Here is a 23924-nt window from a genome sequence, read left to right as displayed (position 1 = left end):
TCAGGGAGCTCACAAGAAGAGAAAGCATGTGAAGAGTTGCTAGATAAATAGGATTTGGGAATGGATTGCATTTTACTTTGAGACTTTCAAAATTCTGAAAATATGGATGGAATTTTCTTAAGGAACTTTCAGGAGACCATTTCAAACTGACAAACAATGTATTCAAATTCTTTCTTCCTAAAGGTCATATTTAATAAGACAGTACAACTTGCACTTGATCATTGTGATTGGAAGAGCAAGCAGACCTGGGGGAAAGATAGTGTAATTCATGCCAACTCTTAGAACCATTATTCCTTTACCTTTTTCCTTCAGACAAAACTTCTGAAAACAGAATGTTTGGTGGGAACTGAACTGTACATGAGATACAAATGGAGCTTTGTAGTACTTATTTCTTTAAACAGGTTCATATTCTGCATACAGGTGTTCAAAGGTCTATTTGTGGAAATTATATATATTTGCAAGAACAATCATTTCATAGGAAGTAATTGTCACAGTCTGTCACCCATCTCTGGTTATCACAGGACATAGAGTCCAATGCAAAAATTGGTCAAGTCAATCATATTCATTCCTTATTTTGTGTTCAGATGTCTCCCTTTTCATAACCAAACTTAGGTTCCAATTCTCTGTCTCCCAAACCATTTATCCTCTGGTAAAGCAAATCAAGTGGCAAGACATGACTAGAGGTTGTTGACACCCTTACGCTCAGTTGTCACGGTATGAATGTGCAGAACAGTTGATGGGCTGCTGGTGTTCTGGGTGTTGCTGTGAGTGTCTATTTTAGGGTTGTTGAATCATTAAATGAACACATTCTGCTAAAGAAATAAATCTTGCCTACTCAGTTTTGTTGAGTGTCTCCTTTTAGGTCTTGCTCGTCACAAATTGAAAATTGCATGTTCCTGCATATGTGTGCATGTGCAGTTAAATATTTAAATAGATGTATGTATGAAATACATTGTGGAATATTTAACTGTGTTTTGTAAATGATCTTGGCAGAGCAAAGTACAGTGATAGCAGTTTTGTTAAATAAGTAATGAATAGGAATTTGTTGAGGTATTATATTTTTTCTTTTAATTGAATGGAAGAACAGAGAGTTTGAAAGTAGAAGATATGTACCTGGACATTAATTACCTCTGGCTACACATCCTTTCTAACTCTGGAGCTGAAGCTAATGACAGCTTGTTTCAAAAAAGTATGAGGTTTTTTAGGGGTTTTGATAGCTTTTTTGTTTTAAACAAAAAATTCCTTCTGAAGTACAACAGAAGGATTCCTACTTGAATTGTAAGGAAATCTGCCTTTCCTAGGGATTGATAACCCCTTATTTTTCATTTAATAATTAGTGTTCAGCTTCACTAATCTTTCCTGTAGATGGGGGAAAATGTACCTTCTCCAACTGTGTGTTTAATTATTTTCCATTTTTGAGTCAGAATGGGTACATTACAGAGAAGCTGTCAGTTTGAGATTGAGCAAACTAAACATACTCAGCTGAATGAATTCACTACTGTGAGCGTGTACCACTGGTGTAAATAAGAAAGGAGATCCCTTGAAGCTTTACAGTGTTCAAGAAGTGTCAGATCACGTTCATTTGAAAGGGCTGGCAACGCTTTCCACCAGTGCAGACACAAGTATTATGTTTCGCCCCAGATGGGTTGTCCAGGTGTTTAGCAGACCCTACCCTTTTATTGTTGAATTTCAGCATTTTTTCAATAGCCATTCAACTTGTTTTGTAGAATCCCAAACCTTTCCATTCATAAATATTTATATAGGTGAGATTAAAGCAAAATGTTTGTCCTTCCACCTTTAAAAGTCTTTCGTCTAATTTGCTGACTGTTACAAAACCTTATATACGGTTTTCAAAAAGCTCTTTTACCAACATGAATTGCTGTAAGGACAATTGGCATGAACTATTAGGGACTCTTGACTATAGAGAAGATGTGATTTGTCGTTGAGGATTAAGTACTCCTGATGTTATGAGACTATCAAGACTAGTAGAAATGTGAAATATATATTCTCATTGATTCTATTTTGTTGTATCGAACTCAGCAAAGCAACATGGAATTCTTCCAGATCTCCATACTCTAAAGGAATTAGAGTCTGAAGGACTGGGTCACTGTTCAGGGAATCTGCTTCAGTAACAGTGGCATGACTGAAAAACTTTTACAAGTCTTGCCTTGTAGTATGATTGCTAGAATATCTGTGTTGAGTCAGAATGTATTCTGAATAAGAAAACACATGGTACTTTTGTTCTGTCGTGTGTTTGGAAAAGAACATGTTTCATTAACAGTAAATGCTGTGGAAACTCGTACCACTTAGCTTCTGAAAAATATATCACTATGAACAAAAATAGCCTGCCCTCTGCTTTAAAGATAATATTTATATTTTCTACTGAGAGAGTAATGAGGAGGAGTATAATCTGAGCTTGAGAATGTCGGTACAAGTGATATGCATTGTCTGAGTATCACCAAAGCTTTCCTTGTTTGAAGTTTTAAGCGGAGACTTCAGTGAGTTCCTCTGCATAAGGATAAATTTAGCTCCAAGAGCAGTGCGAAACAGGCTTGTTGATTGGTGTGGGAGTGATTGCTGTGATTCCCAAACTATGGAGGTGCTGTCATTTCTGCAAAGGATCTGAGCAGGGGGGAGGCAAAACATGGAGCAGATTTTGAAAACTGTGGAAAGTGAGGTGAATCTTGGGTCTGTGGATATGCCCAAAAACTCATATAGAGCCATCTTCTATTACGAATCACAACTTTGGGTTTTTTTACTGTAAATACTGTTCTTTAATGACTTCTTCAGCTATAATTTTGCAACTGTTCTGTATGAAGAGTTCAAAACCGAGCTGATAGAACTGACATAAAGACTTATTACTATTTACATATAGCCTCAGTTATTTTCATAGCTTGATGAGAACAGTTCATGCTTTATAAGTGCTTAAACTTATATTCGAAGATAACAGTCCCTTACTATTGGTCAAGGAGGTGTTCTTCAGGTCAGTCTTTTAAGTGTGTAGGTCATTTCCATTTCCATGTGATGAGAAAATAGTAAAATCACCCTTAAAAGGCTGCATTTTCCAAAAAAGAGCAGCATTTGCACCTGCAGAAATACATATGCACTTGCTATACTAAACTCTTGCCTTCTGTCTGGTGGTACTGAAGTGGAGGAGATGCTGGGAAGTCCCTTCTCTCTACCATGATAGTCATCCAGACTGTGTTTGTACCCTACAGGTTTGGGATAAAGAAGTGTCGAAACATCCCCTTGGGAGGTCCTGAGTGGAAGTGGAGGCATCCAGTCCCTCCCCAGCTCTCTCTGGCAGTGAAAGTGTGTGTTGCTGTCAACATCTAATGATGGCCAGCTCAGAGGGGGTTGCTCTTGCTCTGTAGACACCTATTTATTGTCTGTCCCAGTGAGTTCCTGACATTGCTGGAGAGAGGTGTAACTATCATAATTTTTACTTGGCTTGCAAAAGGCAGGCTTTGATTTTACCCTTTGTGTCTCACTGAAGTCTAGATAAATCATCTGAAGTTGGCCAAAAACTTGACAAGGGTGTTGTGATCTACAGCTTTGATCTGTGTCTTTCCCATTTTTATAGGGGTATCTGTAAAAAAGCTGCGTGTGTTAGGGTAACGGCAGTATATACACGTGCTGGGGTAAACCTGTGTCAGTCATTCCTAAACAACATGCCAGTCATTCCTAAACAACGTGCCAGAAATCCCCCTTGGCTCTATTAACAAGTAATTGCAAAGTTCTTTTCAACAAAACAATCAAGACTAGCCCCCGTGCACACAAGTTGCTCTGATTCGTGGTACAGATCGGCACATGGAACTCGGTGCAAGTATGTACTGTATGTGGCTGCTATGGTGATTAAAATACATAAATAAAATAGATAAATATGGACCATATTAGAAGTTCATTACTGGCACTCTCTCAGATCACAGTCAGCTCCAACGTGCAGTGTCAGTTGTGTTTCCTTTCTCCGAGCGGGTTCTCCTGGACTGGGAGCCTGAGCTCCTTCTGGAGGGTCTGGACTTATGCAATGGCCTTGTCCTACCTTGTCAGCCAGCAAATTCAACGCAAAAAAACCCTGTAAACAAAGGGCTTTTGTGTGTGTTTTATAGTTCAGTGAGAATTAGTGGCCCAACACCTTTTTTCAGCCGGGACAAGCTTAGTGTTAACTTGCCAGAGGTTAACGAGGGAGGACGTGGGGCAGCCTGCAGAGGCTGGAGGGGTTCGGACGCGGTGCAGAGGATCGTTAAAAGAGGGTTCTGCTTACCTGGGTCAGCGTGTCGGTCACGTGTTCCCTCACGTTTCGGCAGCTTTAGGATGCGGGTCGTGCCGATCTCAGGCGCTTGCTTGCAGTCCTTCCCGCAGCTTCAGAGATCCCCTCTGCTGTGGTGGACATCCTACCCTGTGCATGGGCTCCAGCTGAATCAGATTCCTGCTTTTCTTTCCCCTCTCACCTTTTAGCATTCTCCGACCGTAAAATCCATCCCTTTCCTGAAATGCAGAATTTCCTGAGATGCACTTGTCCGATGAAGTTTTTCCAGGCGGGATTCAAATTCCAAACAAGCCTTTCATTTCCTTCGTGCTGGGGGGGGGAGAGCCAAGGCAGGGAGGCGAAGGAAAGCGCTCGCTTCCTTTAAATCCCCACCAGCGTCTTCCCTGCGCTGGAAGCGAAGTAGCTTGTCATGGTGATCTTCAGAGTTTAACTTTAGGGGGGAGGGAGAAAGTGTAAAGCAAACTGAATGCTGTAGTGGAGATTTCTCTCTTCCCCCACTGGGCCCCTTGCCGACTGTTTTTATTGATTTCAATCACTGGAGGCTAGCTGGCTCTCAGAAGAAACACTGTGTAATGTGTTCTTTCCTGGCTTTCATTAAAGAAACTCAATGCAGTGCGGTCACGCTGCCGAGCTCGCCTGGCAACCTGCCTACACCCTGTGGTACCTCTTTCATTGGAGGAGATCGAGCTCGTGGTTTGGAGTTGTTTTATTATTTTTTTTTTATTATTTTTTGAATTCTCCAGCAAGGATTTTAAAACAGCCTGTGATCTGCTTCTACCTCCTCTCACAGCCCAAAGCCTTTTTAAGCTTCAGAAGAAATAGTCAGCACCCCTAAAGGGGACGACTTTGGTGGCGATGAAAACACTGAGTGCTGCAACTGTGTTGTGCTCCTTCTATTAAAATTCCTCTGTGTGTTTTTTTGGGGAGGGTTTAAAAGGGCTGTGTGTAAACCACAGGGATGTGGATACAAATGATTTCTGTGGGGTTTCCTTTTTTTTTTTTTTTTTTTAATTCAATCTTCTCCTGATTGGTTAACGTGGTTTAATTAAGGGTAGGAGAGTAAGCAAAATCCTTCAACAAACATGTGCAAATTCCTGGCAGTGCTGTAGTTGCAAATGAAGCAAAACTGCATTCCCCAAGCCTGCAGTCATGATGGTGTCTTAAATATTTCTGTTGTATTCAAGACTGTGATACTGGTGGAGAAAAATGAAAAATAAAATGTGGTATGAATTTATACCTTAGAACTTAATCTGCTACATTATGTATTTTATAGGAGCAAACAATCTATAAAGTGGAATTCAACAAGCAAGGTTCTATAAATCGTATTGTTCTGTGTCCCTATAAATACTTTAATTTAATTTAGTAAATTGTTCAATTTCTTCTTATTCAGCAGTTCGTAATGAAAACACTTTATGTGCTCTTTTTTTTTTTTGAATGTAAATCTATGAAACATGTAAAGATCACGTAGTTGTAAATTAAGCCTAGTTCCAAGCTCATAAAGGTGCATCTATTCCAAATTACTGCTGCAAATTTAGAGTGCTACCTGATTATTTGTCCTTGTGAGATACTATAGCTGTATACATAAGGACACTTTAAAAGAAACCAAAGCAAACCAAAACAAAAACAAAAACCATTTACATGACCACTAAAAGAATCCTTTCCTGGTTCAGAAAGATAAAAAGCTTTTTCTCATTTAAATCTGGCTTCCTGCAGAACTTGTTTGAGGCTTTTCTGCCTGGATTGCATCTACAGAAACCTTTCCAAATCACATTAATGTAACTTATTCCCAGTGTTCTTATTCGGAGGAGTTGAGATTCTAAAAACACCTAGCTTTTATGAAAACTTGTAGTTTTTTCTTCGAGCAATGTATAATTTAAAAAAAAAAATCTTTGTAAAAAATACTTATTCTTTTCATAAGGTGCTAAAGGATAGAAAATAGTTATTTAAATTCAATATGGCCATGAACTATTTTATGCAAATTCTATAGCTGTAATTGTAGCACAGTTCCTTGGCAAGCCTCAGATAGTAAATCATTTGTCAATCTTTCTTTTATGAACCTTGCATCTAAGGATTTGCCAGTCTTTCTTCTTTGTAGGTTTTGAACTGTGTTTATAGATTCCGCTTTTTGTTTTTAAGCTGGCAGATGGCCAGTTATTTATCTGGGTTCGTATGTATTGTGTAAGAGAGAAACAGAACGTTTTGTATGCTGATATCACACACGGAGCATTTTTGGGGCAAAAGGCTACATGTCAGCAGAAGCCATTATGTGACAGGTCAGTAGCTCCTCGTCAGTTCTTGGTCAATGAACAAAGCTCCTTTTGACATTTCTCTATATTAAAAGTTATGAAATAACATGAGCTTAATGAACAAACAAGGCAATACAATGCCCCTACTATGAAACAAGCCATATCATCCATTTCCCCATCTTTTTCTTTGGAGTTCAAAAGTTTGATGCCCTCTTTATATATTTATCAGTGTTAGTCAAGCTATAAATTATTTCTCTGCATTTCTGATGTTGCTGGCCTTGCTGTTGTACAGGCTTGTGTTGCTGTGCTGGTAGAAAAGGATAAAAGTCTATTGTTTTTTGGAGGAGCTGGATTCACTGGCACTAATAAACAGTAAATCTGGTGATGTGGCTCGGACTGTGGTTACTGCTATAGGTTTGGGTGTGAAGCTGAAACCCTGAACAGACATGAAGTTCAGATCTACACAGCTGAATCTCAAAGGTAAATTTGTAATAAATGAGTATTTAGTTCGTTGTGGCAGTTCTTCAGAGTTTCTGACTCTTGTCAACATTATTCCACGCTGGCAATAGACAACTGGGGATGCAAATATAGGAGTCTTTGAAACCATGATGAGTGAGGAGGAGGAACAGAAGTCTTTAGATGATGTCTTCAATTCTACTCAGGTTTGAGACAGTCAAAGACCTTTGGGTAACCATAAATCTGGAAACAAATTTTAAAATGTACTTACTGCTCTGCTGAAGCACAGTACAATTCCTGTGCTGTTAATAGTATCTTGGTACTGGTTGCCCAGCTGTTATGGCTCATAGCCCCCTGGCAGTATAAGCTTTTATGCAGATACAGGCTCTGAAAAACTACACCTGTTTGGTTTTTCCACTCTTGCTGCAGAAAAAAAGGTCAGATATCTTCAAGAAATCCTGTCTTGGGTACATATTTCTGTCTTTTCTAATTTCTCTTGCTGTTACAGTTATTTTTCTCTGTTCTGAATTGCTTAGCGGGTCTGTTTTACTCTATTAAATGCTTTACTTCAGTTTGAGATGGCTCCCCTCCTTTCTAAAGAAGACTTAGAAAATGTTTTAAATTTGTGTAATACTTCCAGATTACAAAGGATAATGGAAAACTTTAGCTGGTATCTAAAACTGCCACAGCTGAAGCCTCCTGATACTTTGAATCAGATGTCTTAGACTATTTACAGGACATTATTACGTTTGCACACAATTCAGACATTTAGAGACTGGCATTGATGAAAGGCGTTGTGTTGGCAGTCATAGCCTTTGCATGCGGATTGACATGGTATAGTATGAACTTTAGGAATGTGCTTGAAGACAACTGAGCTCACATCTCCATACCTTACAAAGATGACATGGATTTTTATGAGCGTAAGTGTTAAAGATTTAGGGGGTCTGTCTTTTATTCAAAATATGGCATCCAGTGGCAATATGCCTTTTAGCACCTTTTCAAGCCTTCTGGAAAGTTTCCAAGTGGAAGACTCCCACCTCTTTAATCACGAAAAAACACTGGCTCTCCTCTGAATGTCATTCATTCAAGTGCGCTGACCTAGCCTGACCTTGTTTAGATTGAGATCTAATGAGCCCACAATCCAAGGTGGTGTGGTAGCTCTCAGCAGGCTCTGCAAATAAGCAAGTGTTGTGTTTTTCTGTATGCATGTGGTTTAAATTTATCACGTCGATAAACAAGTGTCTCACATGCTCAAATATGGACTTTACAATGTTGTAGTTAAGACTAAATTGTAGCACTACAAATTGTGATGTCACTTTGAAAATATAGAAGGAGACAATGTGGAATATTTATGACCTCAAAACAATGAAGTCCTGTTGGTTTGGTTTTTTTTAATTTAAATAGTGACATAATACTAAAGCTCTTAATCTGAATGGCTCATCAACTTTGGACACATTTTTCAGAAAAAGAGTCACACTAATGGTTCAGGGAAAGTGAAATTAAAAAATAAGGCTGATGATTTAAAGAAAGGAGAAATGCATCAGTAGAATATCATAACAGAGATCATCCAAGTTAGAGTAAGTACAGCTAGGTTTTAAATTCCAGTGGAAGCTTTGGTTTTGTTTTCTTTTGAGTCCCAGGTTTTGGGGAAGGTTGTTTTTATTGTGTTTTTTGTTTGTTTGTTTGTTTTTAAATTGTGATAAACTACTTTCAGCTTCAGTGGAGAATATACCACCAAATGTAAGTATTTTGTGGAGCACATAAAACTTGGAGGCTTTCAAATTAAAAACCAGTCAAGGACAGATTGCAGTACATACTACTAGATTAATCAAGTTGATGTGGATGGATAAAAGTACAGTTGCAACTAAAAAAGTCATTTGAGGTGTAAAGTAGTGAGTGCTTTTGCGGTATATGTGCTGGGAGTCCCAAACAGAAGCCTGATGAATCCCATTTTCCTTGGATGACGCTGTGGACTAGCAGGAGGTACCTCTGCTGTAAATCCTGACTCTTTCACCCCTGGGACCACGCCAGCCCCGCGGAGAGAACAATGCTCTTGTTTCAGACGGCCCACGGTGCATCAATTGCGATGCTGGAAACAAACGTTGTTAGGGCTCGGTATTTATGTTGGGACCTACAGGGGAGGGAGCAACTTGTTTTGTTTTTAATGGAGCGGTCGGGGAAAGGGATAAAAAGCTTTTTGATAATACCAGGAATGTGGGGGGAAGGGAAGGTACAGAGATATGCATTTACTGTAAGTATGAAGAAGCGGAGGCCTCTTTATCAAACCAGCTCTAATGATGTGCCACAGTCACTTTATTTGAAAGCTTCATGGCTCACAGAAAAGTAAACAAATTCATTACATTATTTTTAAAAGAAGATTAACTGTAGTGTGTCGTCTGTTGGACAGCTGCTGTAGTAATCTTTTACAAACACTTTATAAATGACCACCCTCAGTGTTTTCCTGGGCTTTGTGTGGCTGGATTATTATTTTAGTAAGTACCAGGGTGGCTTTTCAAATGAAAACGTTGTTTCCTGTGTAACAATTACATACCTACATTCACCCTAAATATTATTTTATTCTCAGCACGAGTTATAAAATGTCTTCTATACAAATGCAACATATGTTGGTTTTTTGTGTGTGCACATGAATGCTGGCTTTTCCATAAAAATAGCTAAGAAAAGTATTTTAAACAAAAAAAGCAAGTCCTCTTTACTGTCTGACTTCCATTTATTTTAATTTATGCTTTCTTGCCCTTTTTTGGTCTTTGAAAACAGAAAGTTGAAAAGATGAGTCAGAGTAAACTTAGATGATACATTAATTGACACTGAACAAATGTTTAGTCCTCAGCAGGTGTCTTTGGCAAATAAGATTGTGCTCAGGTATTGTCTTGTTTAACCATCCTTTGCTTGAATGTCAGCAAGAATAGTGTTATTTAGAACCATGGATTTTTGTTTGAAAGGTCTTGACAAACGCAAATTGATATAACACCAAGGATTTGTGAGTTTATAAAGTGGTCTTTCCATAAAGCAGTTGATCTTGTGCATTCAGGTTTCAGTTCTGGGTTCCTTCAACAGGTGAGGAGAGAGCAGAGAGAGGAGGAAGAACATTTCTTTCACACTCAGTTTGGCCTCCATGGGTGTCTGATGCTCTAGCAGAGGACCTCACCTGGCAGGTGTGATGCTATAGTGAAGCTGCTGGATCTGAACCAGTTCCACTCTGTGAATGTAATTCTTGTTCTTGTGGTGGTGGTGGTTTGACTCCTTTATCTTCTGCACTGCCTTACTTGTCTCTCTATACTCCACCTTCCTCAGCTTATAGTTGAAGTGTCTGAGGGACATGTAGATTTGGCAGAAACATCAGAAAGTGTACTTTATTTTGTGCAGAAGAATTATGAATTTAAATAATCCAACAAACACTTGCATGCGATCTCCCATTTTTCTGTCCTTATCCTGTAGGAGTCTGCTTCAAAGTCCACTTGTGTATAGATAAGAGAGACATTTCCTGGGCCACCTTACATCCATGCCATTTCCACTGCTGTTGGTGGGTGGTTCTTTCCTACCAAGAGACCCTGTCTTCTTATAAATATAGCCTGGCCTGGCAGAAATCTGTTCCTTGTTCAGGTTGTCTTAACAAACCCGGTACAACTGTTGCTGAGTGGATTAATTAATGGAGTAATTAGCAAATCATTATTGTTTGGGCAACATGTTACCTTTCACATTACTGCAAACACTGTTTCTGCAAGTGTTGCCCACAGCCTCATCTCTTGTTAAATGTCATGAACAGGATATTTAAATGGTCTTGATAGAAGGTGCTGGATATGGTTAGATAACCATAACCTGACAGCCTATTCCAGTCTGAGCCTGTAATGTAGAAGTGTGTCAATGTTTGCAGTTTTGAGTTGGCTACAAATGATAGTAGGGGAGTAGTACAGCACAGCAGACAGGAGCTAAAAGCCCTGAACTCATCACAAGAGCTAATGCTTCTAGTATTTCTGCTACTGGATTTCTGTTCTTAACTTGGAAGAGAAGGTGATATTTAAATGATCCTTGTGCATACCTTTAGCCTGCATTTTGTTGCAGTGCGTGACCCATGCCTGCAATGAAAGTATCAAAGTTTGATTTGGGGCTATGTGAAATCTGTAACTATCATATAAACTAAGAATTAGCACCACCTCTTAAATCTTGGACTTGGAAATATCTCAGTGCAAACAAGACTCTTACACTGTATTGGTCTTGCTGAATTTCATAATTTTTTCATTGCGGAGTTGTTACTGGGAGGTTCCACACAAGAGGTGGCTTCACAATGTCCAAATCCCTCCTGCTTCCCGAGGTACATAGGAGTTTGGATACCCAGAAGCTACTTTGTCTACAGTTTTGTGAAGGTCTATGTACCATGATCATCAGAGTAGTTAGAGTTCTGTAAAGGCTGGATATCTCTCTCTCTCAGGGAAATCTTGGGGAGGGCATTGAATAAACAGCCATCTAGTATTAGACCAGCTGCAATTTTTTAATGCTTCTAGTTGATACATAACAATTCAGTGAGACTATTGCATGGAAAAAATATGAATGAACGTCTCTTGGACATCTAGGAGTCCCTTGACTCATTCTGCTCTAGAATGGAACAGCGTTTTATTTCTACACTGTGTGATCTCACACTGGATTTTCCCTGATAAACTCAGCGTATCTACTTAATGCTCTTCATCTGTATGTGAAATACTTATGTTCATTTGGGGTATATTTATGCATATATTTATAGTAATATGGTTTTCAATCTGAACAATTAACTGTTTTGTCTGTGAACCTAAAGAAACTTCAGCCTTTGTGGGATATATGTGTATATGTCTGTTGAAGATTGTGGATGTGTTTACCCAAGGTTGCTAAAGGGCCTCCAAGAGCTCTTGGATGAAGACGGTAGGTGTCACATCTTCTTTGGCGTAATGGAGATGAAGCCCCTGTGTGTTAGATAGAGGTTTTCTTAGTCCAGTGAAGTGTGAGGTTACCGAAAAAACAGCCTCAGAAAATAAGGAAACCCTCCTTCTCCCACCTAAATTCATGTATGCTAAAAATCCACACCCCCCTCAACTGTGAAACAGCCTCTGCTGTTCATGTTCCCTCCTCAGATTTGAGTATGGGAGAACTAAAAGTGCAACAAATTTTGGATAAGACATTTAATACATAGCTAGAAGGTGCTCAGATTAGTGCTGAGAACAGTGTAATTGTCTCTAGAGGGAAGTTCTACAGATTTCTGCAAGTATAGTATTTACAGTCCTGTGAATTGAGCACAGTAGAGAGGTGATGGAAGAATAGTGAACAGTAAAATTAGGAAGCTTGAAGCTTCTGGTTTTAAATATTACCCGTGCCCCTCAATTGTATTTATGCATATATTGTTCACTTTCCTATAGAAACAGAAACATTTTGTGTTGATTACTCCAGGAAACAAAAGAAGAGGAAGAACTTACTGCAGAGGAAAGGAGGAAACTGGAAAGAAAATTAAAAAAAGAGCGCAAGAAGAAGGAAAAACAGCTGATGAGAGAAGCTGGAATCTCTACTAAAAAGGTGAAGCCCAAAAAGCAGTCGGGATCTGAGCTGGCTCTAGCCTATTTAACCAGGTAAGAATAGTAAAACCACTGCAGGTGCTCCCTGCAGAAGTAAGCTGTAAACCATGCCAGAAATCCAGAACAAGCTGAGCCAAGTAATAACACATTAAAGGAAATTGCTGCAGTTAAGTACTAAGTTAATGTTTCATCTCAGTTGACACCCTAGCATACAGTTGATCACCCCATTGTATTTATATCACAGGAGCAACTGAGAGATGTTAAGTATGGTGCAAACATTTTATAGAAAGATAGCTCCTGTCCTGAAGATCTTACAGTTGATATATAAATATTACTGGGTTAGCTCCACTTATAAAGATGAAAGGCACATTGCAGAAAAGATTGCATTGAGGAAATTAGTTTTGTTTTTTGAGTGTGCTGTTCTAAGCAAAAGAATTCCAGTTATTCTCTTTGTTTAAGCAAATTTCATGAAGTGGTTAAGCATTATGGAGTCTGAATTTAACTGCCTGCATGTTTGGATATTTGTAAGTGAAGATGGGATTATGCCACTATTTTAAAGTTAATAGTGTACAATGCTTTATTTTTGCATAACAAAGTATACAGCAAGTATAGTGGCTGATTTCAGATCGGAAGCAATTACTTCATCACAGTTAGCGCACTTATTTAGAATATTTAAAATTCCAACGTAAAGCAAAGTCTATGGTTAAGCTAAAGAACTACAGCAAGGCATTCACAGTACCCTACAGACAGTAAAAGGTCGTGTTTAAACAGGATGATAGTGTTTATTTTTTCCAAACTGCAAAGCATACCCTGTCTGTGAGACCTCCAGGAGACTGGCATGTTACAAATAGTGGGTTACCACGTGGAATAATTCCAGGGTTGCATCTCTGGCTGTGCTGAAAACTGAAGCATCCAGACTGTCTGAATTGTTAGTTACCACTCTCAGTGGGGAGGGAGGAAATTAATTGCATTCCAGGCAGAGGGACATGTGCATTTTTGTTACATAACCCTCAGCACGCAGCGATAGCAAAATGACAATAATATTTTTGATCTGGAAAACAGCTGGAGTAGTTCACCACTGTTTTGAACTGCAAAGGGATTGACAGTTTGCTTTGAACCATCTGCTCAGACTACACTCTGGTATGTGGGGTAGTAAGTGGTGGATCTCTAGATAATGGATTTCAGGTTTAGAAAGCACAGGAACAAGCCATGGGTTTTTGCTTGATAATTCCCCTGTTATCTGTATGGATTTTTTTTCTTGTTAGGTGAGAGAATATGAAACTATATATGAACTAATATTTTAACCAGTTTTACTCTAGTGTTTCTCTTTAGCCTGTACCAAATTACCTTGAAATAGTAAACCTGCTATGTCATTTGGTCTTGTAATACATGGGGTTTGAGGTCTATATATACAGCAATAGGTTGTGAGGGATTATTTCAGCAAGAGACCATTTTAATTTTGTAGATTAAACAGGGATAGTCATAAGATGCTGAACTGACAAGCAAACATAATCATGATCTTTGGTTCAAGATCCAAATGTCCCAGGGCCATCTAGAACCCTTGTAAATTAAAGAAAAACAGTTTAATCCTTTTACACCTCAGAAGTTTTTTCAACCCAGCAAGACTGGAAAAAGAAACAACTGGATTTAAAGTAATTGGAGAAGTAATGAATTAGCTGGGGAAGGGAAACTAAAATCTGAGCTCTGGAAGTCCATTGCAAAACCCCCAGCAACTTCAGTGGGTCAAAGATTTCGGTCTACGTGTTTTTGTAGCACTACAGGCAAGAATAGTATGTGGGAGTATAAATTAATCTTATAGATTAATGTAATTGGAAGTAAACAAAGGGGTGCTATGGATTTATGTTTTGCCCCACCTACAATAAAAAGCCTTACGTGACATAAGGGTTGCTAAGTGAAGTGGCATCTTATTCCCTGATGACATGTGAATCTCCTGTAGGACAGGTGGAACTTGAAGTACGGTATGATAACAAAAACTGTCATTTTTATTTATTAAGAGACTATGTGCAGTATGAGGGCATAACCCTATGAGGCCTAGGCTGTGGCAGGAAAATATTGAATTTGTTTCGGTGAATTTTTTTTTAAATAACTTTAAAAGAAAAATGTTAGAAAACATTCCATGAAAGCCTTTTTGTTACACAAATAGACTTTTGACATGCAAGGGAAAATTAAACTTGTTTTGTAGGTCATATATATTTAAGAGGTATTAATTCCCTCAGAGTGCAGAATCATATTTTCTGGTATGTGGAATTCTTCACTAGGAGAATAAATTTCTGTTTCAAGCAGTAAGATTAGGGAGAAGTAGCAAAATTATACTTGGAGGAAATAAAGGATAATAACAGCTACTGTTTTGTGAGGGGTCCTGGGCTTACAAAGCCCTGTTTCTGCAAGAGTTGTGCTACAAGCTGACCGGTACTTCCAATTTTCCAGGTTTGTTATTTGAGTCTAAAAACAAATAGTCCTTGATGCTTTGCCAACCTCCCGAGAGGTCGAATTATCATTTCATTGAAGGACCATCCTAGCAATTGAGAGGGGCTTTTTTTTTCCCCCATGTTATATGGGATGGCCACATGCAACAGCAGCTGATGCCAACTAGCAAACTGCAGCCCTCAGCTAGACGTGAGGGTGCTGGAGGGTTTCCTCTGTGAGCTGGGTGACACTGACAGCCCAGGCTTTTCAGCTGCTTTCTCATTTGAATGAGACCAGGAAGGTCATGCACCAGGTTTTGCATTCCTGATAGAGTCAAATGGCTCTTGTTTTTTTTCCTCTCACTTTCTGTTAACCTGTGGGAAAAGGAAAGGGGGAGGAAAAAATAGTCTTTGCTTCATGAATTTTTATCTCACCTTTTCCCTCAATGAGTTAAGCTCAGGCATTTTCCCAGTGTAGTTCCATCTCTCGCAGCAATCACAGCATGCCTAAGGAAAAAGAAGAAAATCTACCACCGTCAGGTTCTCCAGCTTGCTGAGGGAGCAGAGAAGATCTGAAGATACGTAGAGGCTTCAAAACAGGGAGCTAAAACAAAATGAGAAGCAGAAAGGTTATAAAACTATGAGAAGGAAAAAAGAAAATGTAGAATGATGAAAAAAAACCCCCATAGTAGTACTGAACTGAAGAGAAACAAACCTATAAAATTACTGGAGAGGAACAGGGGGAAGCAGGAGTGAGGAAGTGTTAGTGGTTGAATAAACTGCACAAATCTCTTCCTTTTAATGATGACATGCCTTTTTTTCTTTATTCTCGTAAATGATGATTCAGGTTTAAAGCCAAGATTAGAATGTCTCATTGCTTTGATTCTTAGAAAATATAAAATAAAAATTCATCCTTTTCTGACCATTAAGAGCCTTCAAGTGAAAAGATGTTGCAATTCATGAAAATGGTAATTAGACTTAATTATAACCTAACTGACCTTCTGTGGTGTTAAAATGTTGGCAGAACTTGTTTGTCTTGGCAAGCAGCTCTCTCCTAGGAACGTTTCTGTTCTTGTGTTTGGCTTAGAAAGTTCATTGCTCTATGGATCCGCACATACGATTTTCTCCCTCACCAATCAAAGGAATAGACAGAGATCTGAAAAGATGTTACTGAAAGTATGTGGAATTACAAGCTTGATACCATCTGAAGTAGAAATAATAGATAATATCGTTATCTGGATATTGCTGTGAATTACCTAAGCCTTGCAATATTATATATCACATGTTAAAATTTCAAAAATAAGCTGCTAGAGTACATTTTCTTTTCTCTCTGTAATGATTTATGTTGTACTAGTAATATATGCCACCAGAATGTTTCCCAAGGCATTGTCTTTTCAGTTTCCTTTATAGATGTTACTTTTCTAATCCCTAATTGAAATTTAGGTGAGATTCAAACAATGTCAGAGAATTCTTTTTTTAAAAAAATAAAAGCTTATAAGAATAACACAAAGCAAGGGCACATTACAGAAACAAAAGTGAGATACAGCCAGAATTTCCCATTGAGTGGGGAAATAGTCTGAGTCTGCAGAACCAAGGTAGTTTTTGCTGAGTGCAGTGGCAGTACTGCTGAAAGCAGCGTACAGCCCAGGGCAGTTGTTTATCTGCTGTGTTTGCAGAATGGAAACAGATCCTGGTCCTTGGTCAAACTTTATTACAAACAATGCCAAGCAATTTTAATGCTGATACATTGTTCTTCCTCTCATTGCCCTTCCTCATTTTCTTTGAGAAATCTGAGGGACATTGCTGTAAACAATTTATTTTGATATTTTAAAATATATATTATATAGATACATATAAATAAAAATAACATGTATAAAATATATCGAGTTTTTACTCCCACTGGAGCAGAGGCCATTACTAGATAGCTTAGTGTTCATTCAGTGTTAGCATCTAGGCAGTTTCTGATTTTTGAAGGAACCAGTGGAAGCTTGTACTGGACTGTGAAGAGGGCAGCAACGTTTGAGATTTGTGACTGAACAGCTGAGATGAAGGTGACCCTTTAGGAAATCACAAAACCATTCATCCAGCCACATTTGGGACCAGGTGACTATATTGAGAGAGCTTCTGTGCAAATACAGCCGCAGTCATTAATGTTCTAAGAGTTTCTAAATTTACATTGAGTGGGCTTGTGTCAGATTTAGCTTGCTTCACTGATCCCTAACATTTTGAAGTTGATTTTCCTTTCACAGTTTAAGTACTTTTTTCAGCTGTGGTCAGCGATGACTTGTGATGTTTGATTCTGAGTTTAAGTCATTCTCATCACTGGTGGCCTTAATCTTTATTAAATAATTTCAGACTTGGCACTGGTGTTGGTGTTTCACCATCAATGACTTAAGCTCTTAGATAATCAATGCACTAGAAATATAACTATACACAGATTTTGTTTCTCCCTCCAGAGCCCGACTCTTTGGATTGATGGCAACTAACATTAGCATTTAATGTCATTTCTCCTTCCTCCACCCTCTAGGATGGAGAAAGAGTTTCCTTCCTGATAGGAAGGTGCCACATACGTAAAAGCTCATCAGTTATCTTGAATTTCATAAACGATTGGAGAACAGCTCACGTGATGAATCTCGGTTAGCCAGTAACAAAAATAGTATGTGAAGTTAAAAGAAGCTGTTGTAATTAGACACAGCAGTGTTGAATTCCCTTCAACAACTGGGGCTTAAATAGCCAGTAACAAAAATAGTATGTGAAGTTAAGAGAAGCTGTTGTAATTAGACACAGCAATGTTGCTGAATTCCCTTCAACAACTGCGGCTTAATGGTGTCTTGAAAGAGCAGCTTTTCCTCAAAGATTAGGGGAATAGTGATAGAGGCTAGTTTTGCTTTAATAACCATTGCATTATTTTTTAAGGGTTCTGGGAACAAGCATTTACTATGGATATAATTAATTTATTCATACATGCTTTTAGTTATTTTGTCACATTCATTAGTTCCATAAGCCTCATGAATCCAGAGTCAGATACAGGATAAATTTGCGTTTGATGTTGTTCTGCAGCTATGTGTTATGTGAACTTGATCTGGCACTTGCGACTATCTGATTTCAAAGGCTTGCACTTTTCCTAATACTCTAGAGATCAGTGAATTTGTTTTAGCACTTCTCCAACTTGCTATATTGCTTGACTTTAAATTTCTACCAGGGCCTGACCTGCCTCTAAGTGGGATTCCTCTCCTCGACCTCAATCAGCGTGTCTGTAAAACTGAATGCTTCCCAACTGGTGTTAATAGCTGGGCACATCTTCCTCATTTTAAAGGAAGTCACTATCTCTGTTTGTGACAGAGAAAAGTAGTCTCGTCTTATTAAGAGTGAGTTACCTTATCATTATCCTACACGCCCTTGTGTATCTTCAGTACCCCGTGGCATCTAATGAAGCCACGTCAGTTTGTTTGCAGTTCCCTAGCAGCCCCGGCATTACTCAGAAGCTCTATAAAGCTCTCTGTTGCAATGCCCACACCTTTCCTATTTTTAGGGTGCCAGTATGCCAGCAGTTATTCTTGTTGGGGGTAGGTGGAGGGGATATATTCACTCTACAGATTTGGAGCTGCTTAGGGCTATTCTGTAAAAGTACTGAAGCGTATTATCTCCTGTAGAAGGCAAAGCTTGCTCTTAGGGTGTATGAAGCAGAAAAAAATGTTCTGCTATGTTGGACCTGTTATTAAGCAAGGTTTTCTAAATCATTGTGTTGCCCCACATTTTGTAAATAACTTCTCCCCATCCCGGTGTTTACATCCCTAACATGGCTGTATTGGTTTTCTCCATCTCACTGCCGCTTGGGTGAAGCGGTACATCAGCAATCCTTCATTTTTTGCGAGTCCTTCCAGACACTAATGTGCTCTGTTGCTCTTCTTTGAACTTCTGTGTCTGTGATCATTCTGGAAATGTGAGACCTGGAAGTAAACACACTGTTTTACTGGAGCTGCCTTCCAACTTCACACAGAAGGGACTGAAAGGTCTGCGATTCCTGCCTACTCCCCCTTACTCTGGCTTTGGTTTATGGGCAACAACATTGGGTTAATCTTTGAGTCATAGCACATGGAGATTCCTTATTTAATTTGCTGCACACTAAAAACTTTTGCTTTTCTTTCTTCCCCCAAACTATTATTCAGTTTTGTTATAAATTCTTCCCTGACTGTAAAAGGGACAGTGCTTCTCATACTACTTCAGCCTGGCTGCAGCATGTCAGATACCCTGTCATTTCAGAGTTGGCTTTGATATACATTTCCAGATGTTAGTGTTCTCATTATCATCTGATTATTCAAACTATGCATTTAGGATTCTGTGAATGTCACGTTACACTCTCGGTAATAGCACCACACAGCTTTTGCCTGTTTAATCAAGATGTCTGATGGCAGCTTGAGTTGATGATTTTCAGTCCCTATGATACACTCAATGACTTCTGGATTCACTTTTCTGTATCCTGGTGGCACGTGATATGCAGAACTGTGTTGGAGCCATGCCAGTGTTTTTCTAACCTCGTCATGACATCCACAGGATGTCATATTGTGCAGGGACGGCTTTTAAACTGTTATTCACTTCTTAGTGGGTTAGCTGCTTTTTATGGTTCTGATACAACAATTTTGCTGCTCTGCAAGAAACCTATTAACATCTTTTAATTTAGTGAGTTTATGCAGATGACCTGTTGTAGGGAACTTGCTTTAGCAGGAGGGTTGGACTAGATGATCTCCTGAGGTCCCTTCCAACCCCTACAATTCTGTGATTCCTGTTCCTTATGTATATCTCATCTCTTTTTCCACCTATAAATATTATAGCTATCCAGACTGAGTGATCCAGGCTTTGCCTGAAGAAGGCACACCAAAAAAAAGGGAAGGTAACAATTTTGGTCTGCAGCTCTTTCATGCGAGTCCCCTGAGGTAATGCAGATGGTTAAAGAGATGCCTGTGCCGACACTGAACAGAGGAAGGTGCCTGTATGACACAGTGCTGTGCAGAAATACTGACTTGGGTCTGAAAGTTGAATAACTGGGTTAACACCCAGATGAGCCTCAATTCAGAAGTCATGGCTCTGCAAATGTGCTCAGGCACTGAACGGAGCTGATTTATAAGTTATACTGTTTCCAGTGCCAGTGGGCACTGGCTTCTTTAGCTGTGACTGAAGATAAACTTGTCAGTTAAAACTAATGCTGACAAATAATAGTATTATTTACTACATAATTCTAAAAACAGCAACCAAAAGTAAGAACAAAAAACAACTTTAAATAGCTCAGAGCCAATTTTAGCTATTTTTACCAGGAATTTCTGGGAAAAAAATGAACCATAGAAATATATTCTGAGTATCTGTAATACTATCCTGGAAATGCTCCAGATGGACAGAGTTACTTTTTTTTTTATCATTTCAGTCATTTCTAGCAAGCCCTCTCCATACTGCTGTATCAAGATCCTAGGTACTTACAAATGGGTTTTGGGTGTATTTTGCCATTTCTACCTTGCTGGGTAAGCCACTTTGGTTTCTAGAGACAAAACAGGCGATTGCTTTGAAAATTCTGAAATGGCAGGTTCTAAGACTTTTAAGCTTAGTTATACGTGGAAGTTCTTGGATGTTGCGGGTATTTCTGTGATCTTTTCAACTCATTCAGAAGTAGGAAGCTTTAGAAACATCAACGATTGCATGATTTTCTAGCCAAATTAGTAAATGCTTATGATGCAACTCATTCAACTGAACTTTGGAAAAGCAACTGGATTAACACTGCTTTCTCTGGACTCAGCCTCTTATGGTTTAGCTCTTAATATTATTCTGAGTAAACTCCTTTCTATAGGGAATGGTTTTGGAGTAGCTTTCTTACCCCTTTGCTTAGCACTAATACATGGCTTAAGAAGCAAAAGCAAGGGAAGCTCTTGTCCATGCTAAATTTTTCTCAATCAGTAGCTGTTCTATCTTTCTAAATCTACTCATTGTCCTATTTAGTTTATGGCAGAGGAAAGAGATTTCTTCTTGTAATTTCCATAACCATAAATGGTCCCCAAATTTAACAAAAAGGGAGAAACTCTAATCCTGCTTTACGGCTCCAAATCAAATAACTCATCTTTCTAAATCTTTGAATTAATTTTATGGAAGGTCACAAGTACACATCTCAAAGCATATTTCAGTAAAAGCTGCAGAGTGATTTACTTTGAAACCTTCTGTCTCTCTGTGCTTCTACCATTTTTTCAGTGTGAAACAAAGCTGTCAAAATATTTACTTGGGCATTTGGTTCAAACGTTCTCATAGGGAAATACTGTATTTAATAGCATCATTAACATGAATTCACAAATCCTTTCATCTGACATCTACCATTTACAGGATCAGCTGAAAAATATGTTATCAACGAACCAGCCCTATCTTTAAAGGGATTTTTATTTTTGTTTTTTAAAATTTTTTTCTCTGCCCTCTCCCTGTCACAGTAATGGTAATTTGCTTTTCTGTAATACTTTTCCTGATAGCATATCATGACTATATTTTGACAAAATAAATGAAAAATATTTTGACACTAATTTATTCACTCTTGTTATGACAGCTTTTGAGAAATTGTTATATAACCCCATTTTTCAGATGGATAAATTAAACAGCGATGAAGTTTGTGACTCACCAAAGTCCTTGTACTATCTGAAGGTCTCCTTTCAAGCAAGTGACATGAGGGAAACTAGACATAACTTTCTTTACATCTGAACACAGACTCCGTTTTCTTTGGCCCAATTCCAGTGTCTGGTCCTAACAGACCTGTAGGCTTTTTCTTAATTCCTTATTTTGAAAGAAGAGTTTGCATGGGATTTTTTCTGTAGTGGCATCTCAAGACATTCCTAAAGGCCACTAACATCTATACTAATCTCTGGGGGGGCATGCAATGCATATATAGATTAATATTGCAAACCCTTCTAGCTGCTTTGGGAGAGGTTTCTGTCTTCCATGGTTGGGGTCTCCTTGCAGTTGTGATCCTTTGTAGAATTGCTGCAAATGACCAGAGCAGCTTTATTTCCACTGTATTGCTGCTGATAAAACTTGGAAAAAAAATTCCCAAGCTAGCCAGTTGCAGGTTACAGACAGCACTTTTATTCTCAGTCACATATATAAGATTTTTCTCCTGCATATGATCTTGTATCAGATGAGATTGGTGGCTCTTAAGATGTCATGTGCCCGAAGAGGCTTTCCAAGCACTCTTGGTGAATTGATTTGTTTTCAAAGTTTAGTTTGCATTTATTTATTCATATTTTTTTCAGTAGAATTTTTAAAATTCCTGATAAATGTTCACATATATGTTGTTGCAGTTGTATATTGTATTAGCAGTAATTAACCATCGTGCAGTAAAGTGCTTCCTCAGATGGGGAAAACTAGATTATGTGTGTTAAGTCCATAAATACTGGGGTAAAAATCGTTAAGGTTTCTTTGCCTGATTCTCTTTCCTGTAAAATATCATCTTAATTTCCAAACCTAGTTAAGAAAATTTAATGCATCCTTTCTTAATGACTCTCATTTCCAGTAAAATAGAATTTAGTATAAATGAATTTTCTTAACAGTTTATTAAATGTAGCTATTAGATATTTCTCACTGAGATCCAGCTTTCATCTGTCCATAGTATTATAAAAAAGAGGTTGCATTTAATTGAGTAATTAAGCAGTTTTAATATATTATTTCATCCGAAATGGCTTTTAAAAACTTTGTGAGATATATTAGGGAGATTCAGAAGCAGAAGTCTTTAATAACAGGCCAGTCTGCTTCAGGACCATATCCTGACAGTAACGAGACACCTTCGTTACTCACTGAAGTTGTGAGTGCTCAACGCTTCACACAATCAGTTTGACCTTTTCCATTTGTCTTGAGGAAAACTTGTGCACTATTCAGGTCAAATAAAATCTGAATAATTAAAATTACCTATTTCATATGTATTACAACAAACTACCTCTAGATATTTTTAAAAGAAAAGCAGATCACAGGGATTATTTACTTTTATTTTAATAAAATTTCATTTGCAGTGAGGCTTCATAGGAGGAGTATGAGGCATAGCTTTTTCCTTCCAGCCTCTGAAGTCTGCTCTCCCTTGGTTTTCCAAACTCCTTGCCTAGCACCTGGCTCCGAGCCCAGGCATCCCATCCCTAACCTGTCTTCTGGATTTGAGAAAACGCCTTTTATACTCCCCCATCTTCTTCCATTCAGACTATGTTCCTGACATGGCAGAAATGCGAAAGGAAGGTTTTCTGTTTTCTCTGTCTCATAAAATTTAGATCTAGGAGAATTAACACTGCTGCTCACTTCCTCAAACACATTCAAACTATTCATCCAATGCCCAAATACTCAAATAGTGGCGAGTAGTTTTGTAGCTCGAGGGAATCATTTAGTCTAGTCAGCCAAAGCCAAAATTAAAATTTAAAATGCAGTTGGCAATGTTTATTAATCAATTAGCTCCAGGGAACTGTCAAGGCTTACTAGCCAGAGTTAGAATAACAAGCAATATTTTTGAAATAATAAAAATGGATCCTTAATAAAACTCCTCTCCTGCTTCACACATTTATTAATATGATGATGTCCAAAAAGGTATCAGTAATTACTTTTATATGAAAAAATTGAATTGGAATGAGAGCCATCTGCAGGAAGCAGTAATTGACAGATCAGTTTCTTTAAGCCTAGGTTACTAAAATCTTAGTAGTGCAACAGACATCACAGGATATTAGAAGAGGAGAATGTGATACTGTCCTGAATACCATAGTGCAGTGGTGGATTTTATTATGCAGTGAGAGATACCTGAACATATCACCTAAATCAAGAAAATGTGAGTGGGCTGTCAGCTGCTGTGCACTTTTAGGTTGATCTTGATTATTTTCATTGGCTTATCCCTTTTTAGAACTCTTCTGCAAAAAGAAGAATAAATCATTCTGTAAGGTTACAGCTGAGGAGATTCAAATGGCCGGGGGGATCTGCA

General features: G+C 38.4%; 1 protein-coding gene across 1 annotated transcript in view; it reads left to right on the top strand.

Moving 5' to 3' along the window:
* Window positions 1–4877: 4877 nt before the first annotated feature.
* CHLSN (cholesin) overlaps window positions 4878–23924 on the top strand; it is a 33437-nt gene continuing 14390 nt past the window's right edge. Inside the window, exons 1-3 of the mRNA XM_010176191.2 lie at window positions 4878–4973; window positions 7086–7178; window positions 12406–12581. Of these exons, the coding sequence (XP_010174493.2) occupies window positions 4878–4973; window positions 7086–7178; window positions 12406–12581 (365 nt within the window). The remainder of the gene's footprint in view (window positions 4974–7085; window positions 7179–12405; window positions 12582–23924) is intronic.

The sequence above is a fragment of the Antrostomus carolinensis genome, unplaced genomic scaffold (genome assembly GCF_000700745.2).
Source record: "Antrostomus carolinensis isolate BGI_N321 unplaced genomic scaffold, ASM70074v2 scaffold7339, whole genome shotgun sequence".
NCBI classification, from domain to species: Eukaryota; Metazoa; Chordata; class Aves; order Caprimulgiformes; family Caprimulgidae; genus Antrostomus; species Antrostomus carolinensis.
Note: the sequence above shows the minus strand (reverse complement) of the source record. Positions and strands in the feature narration are given on the sequence as shown.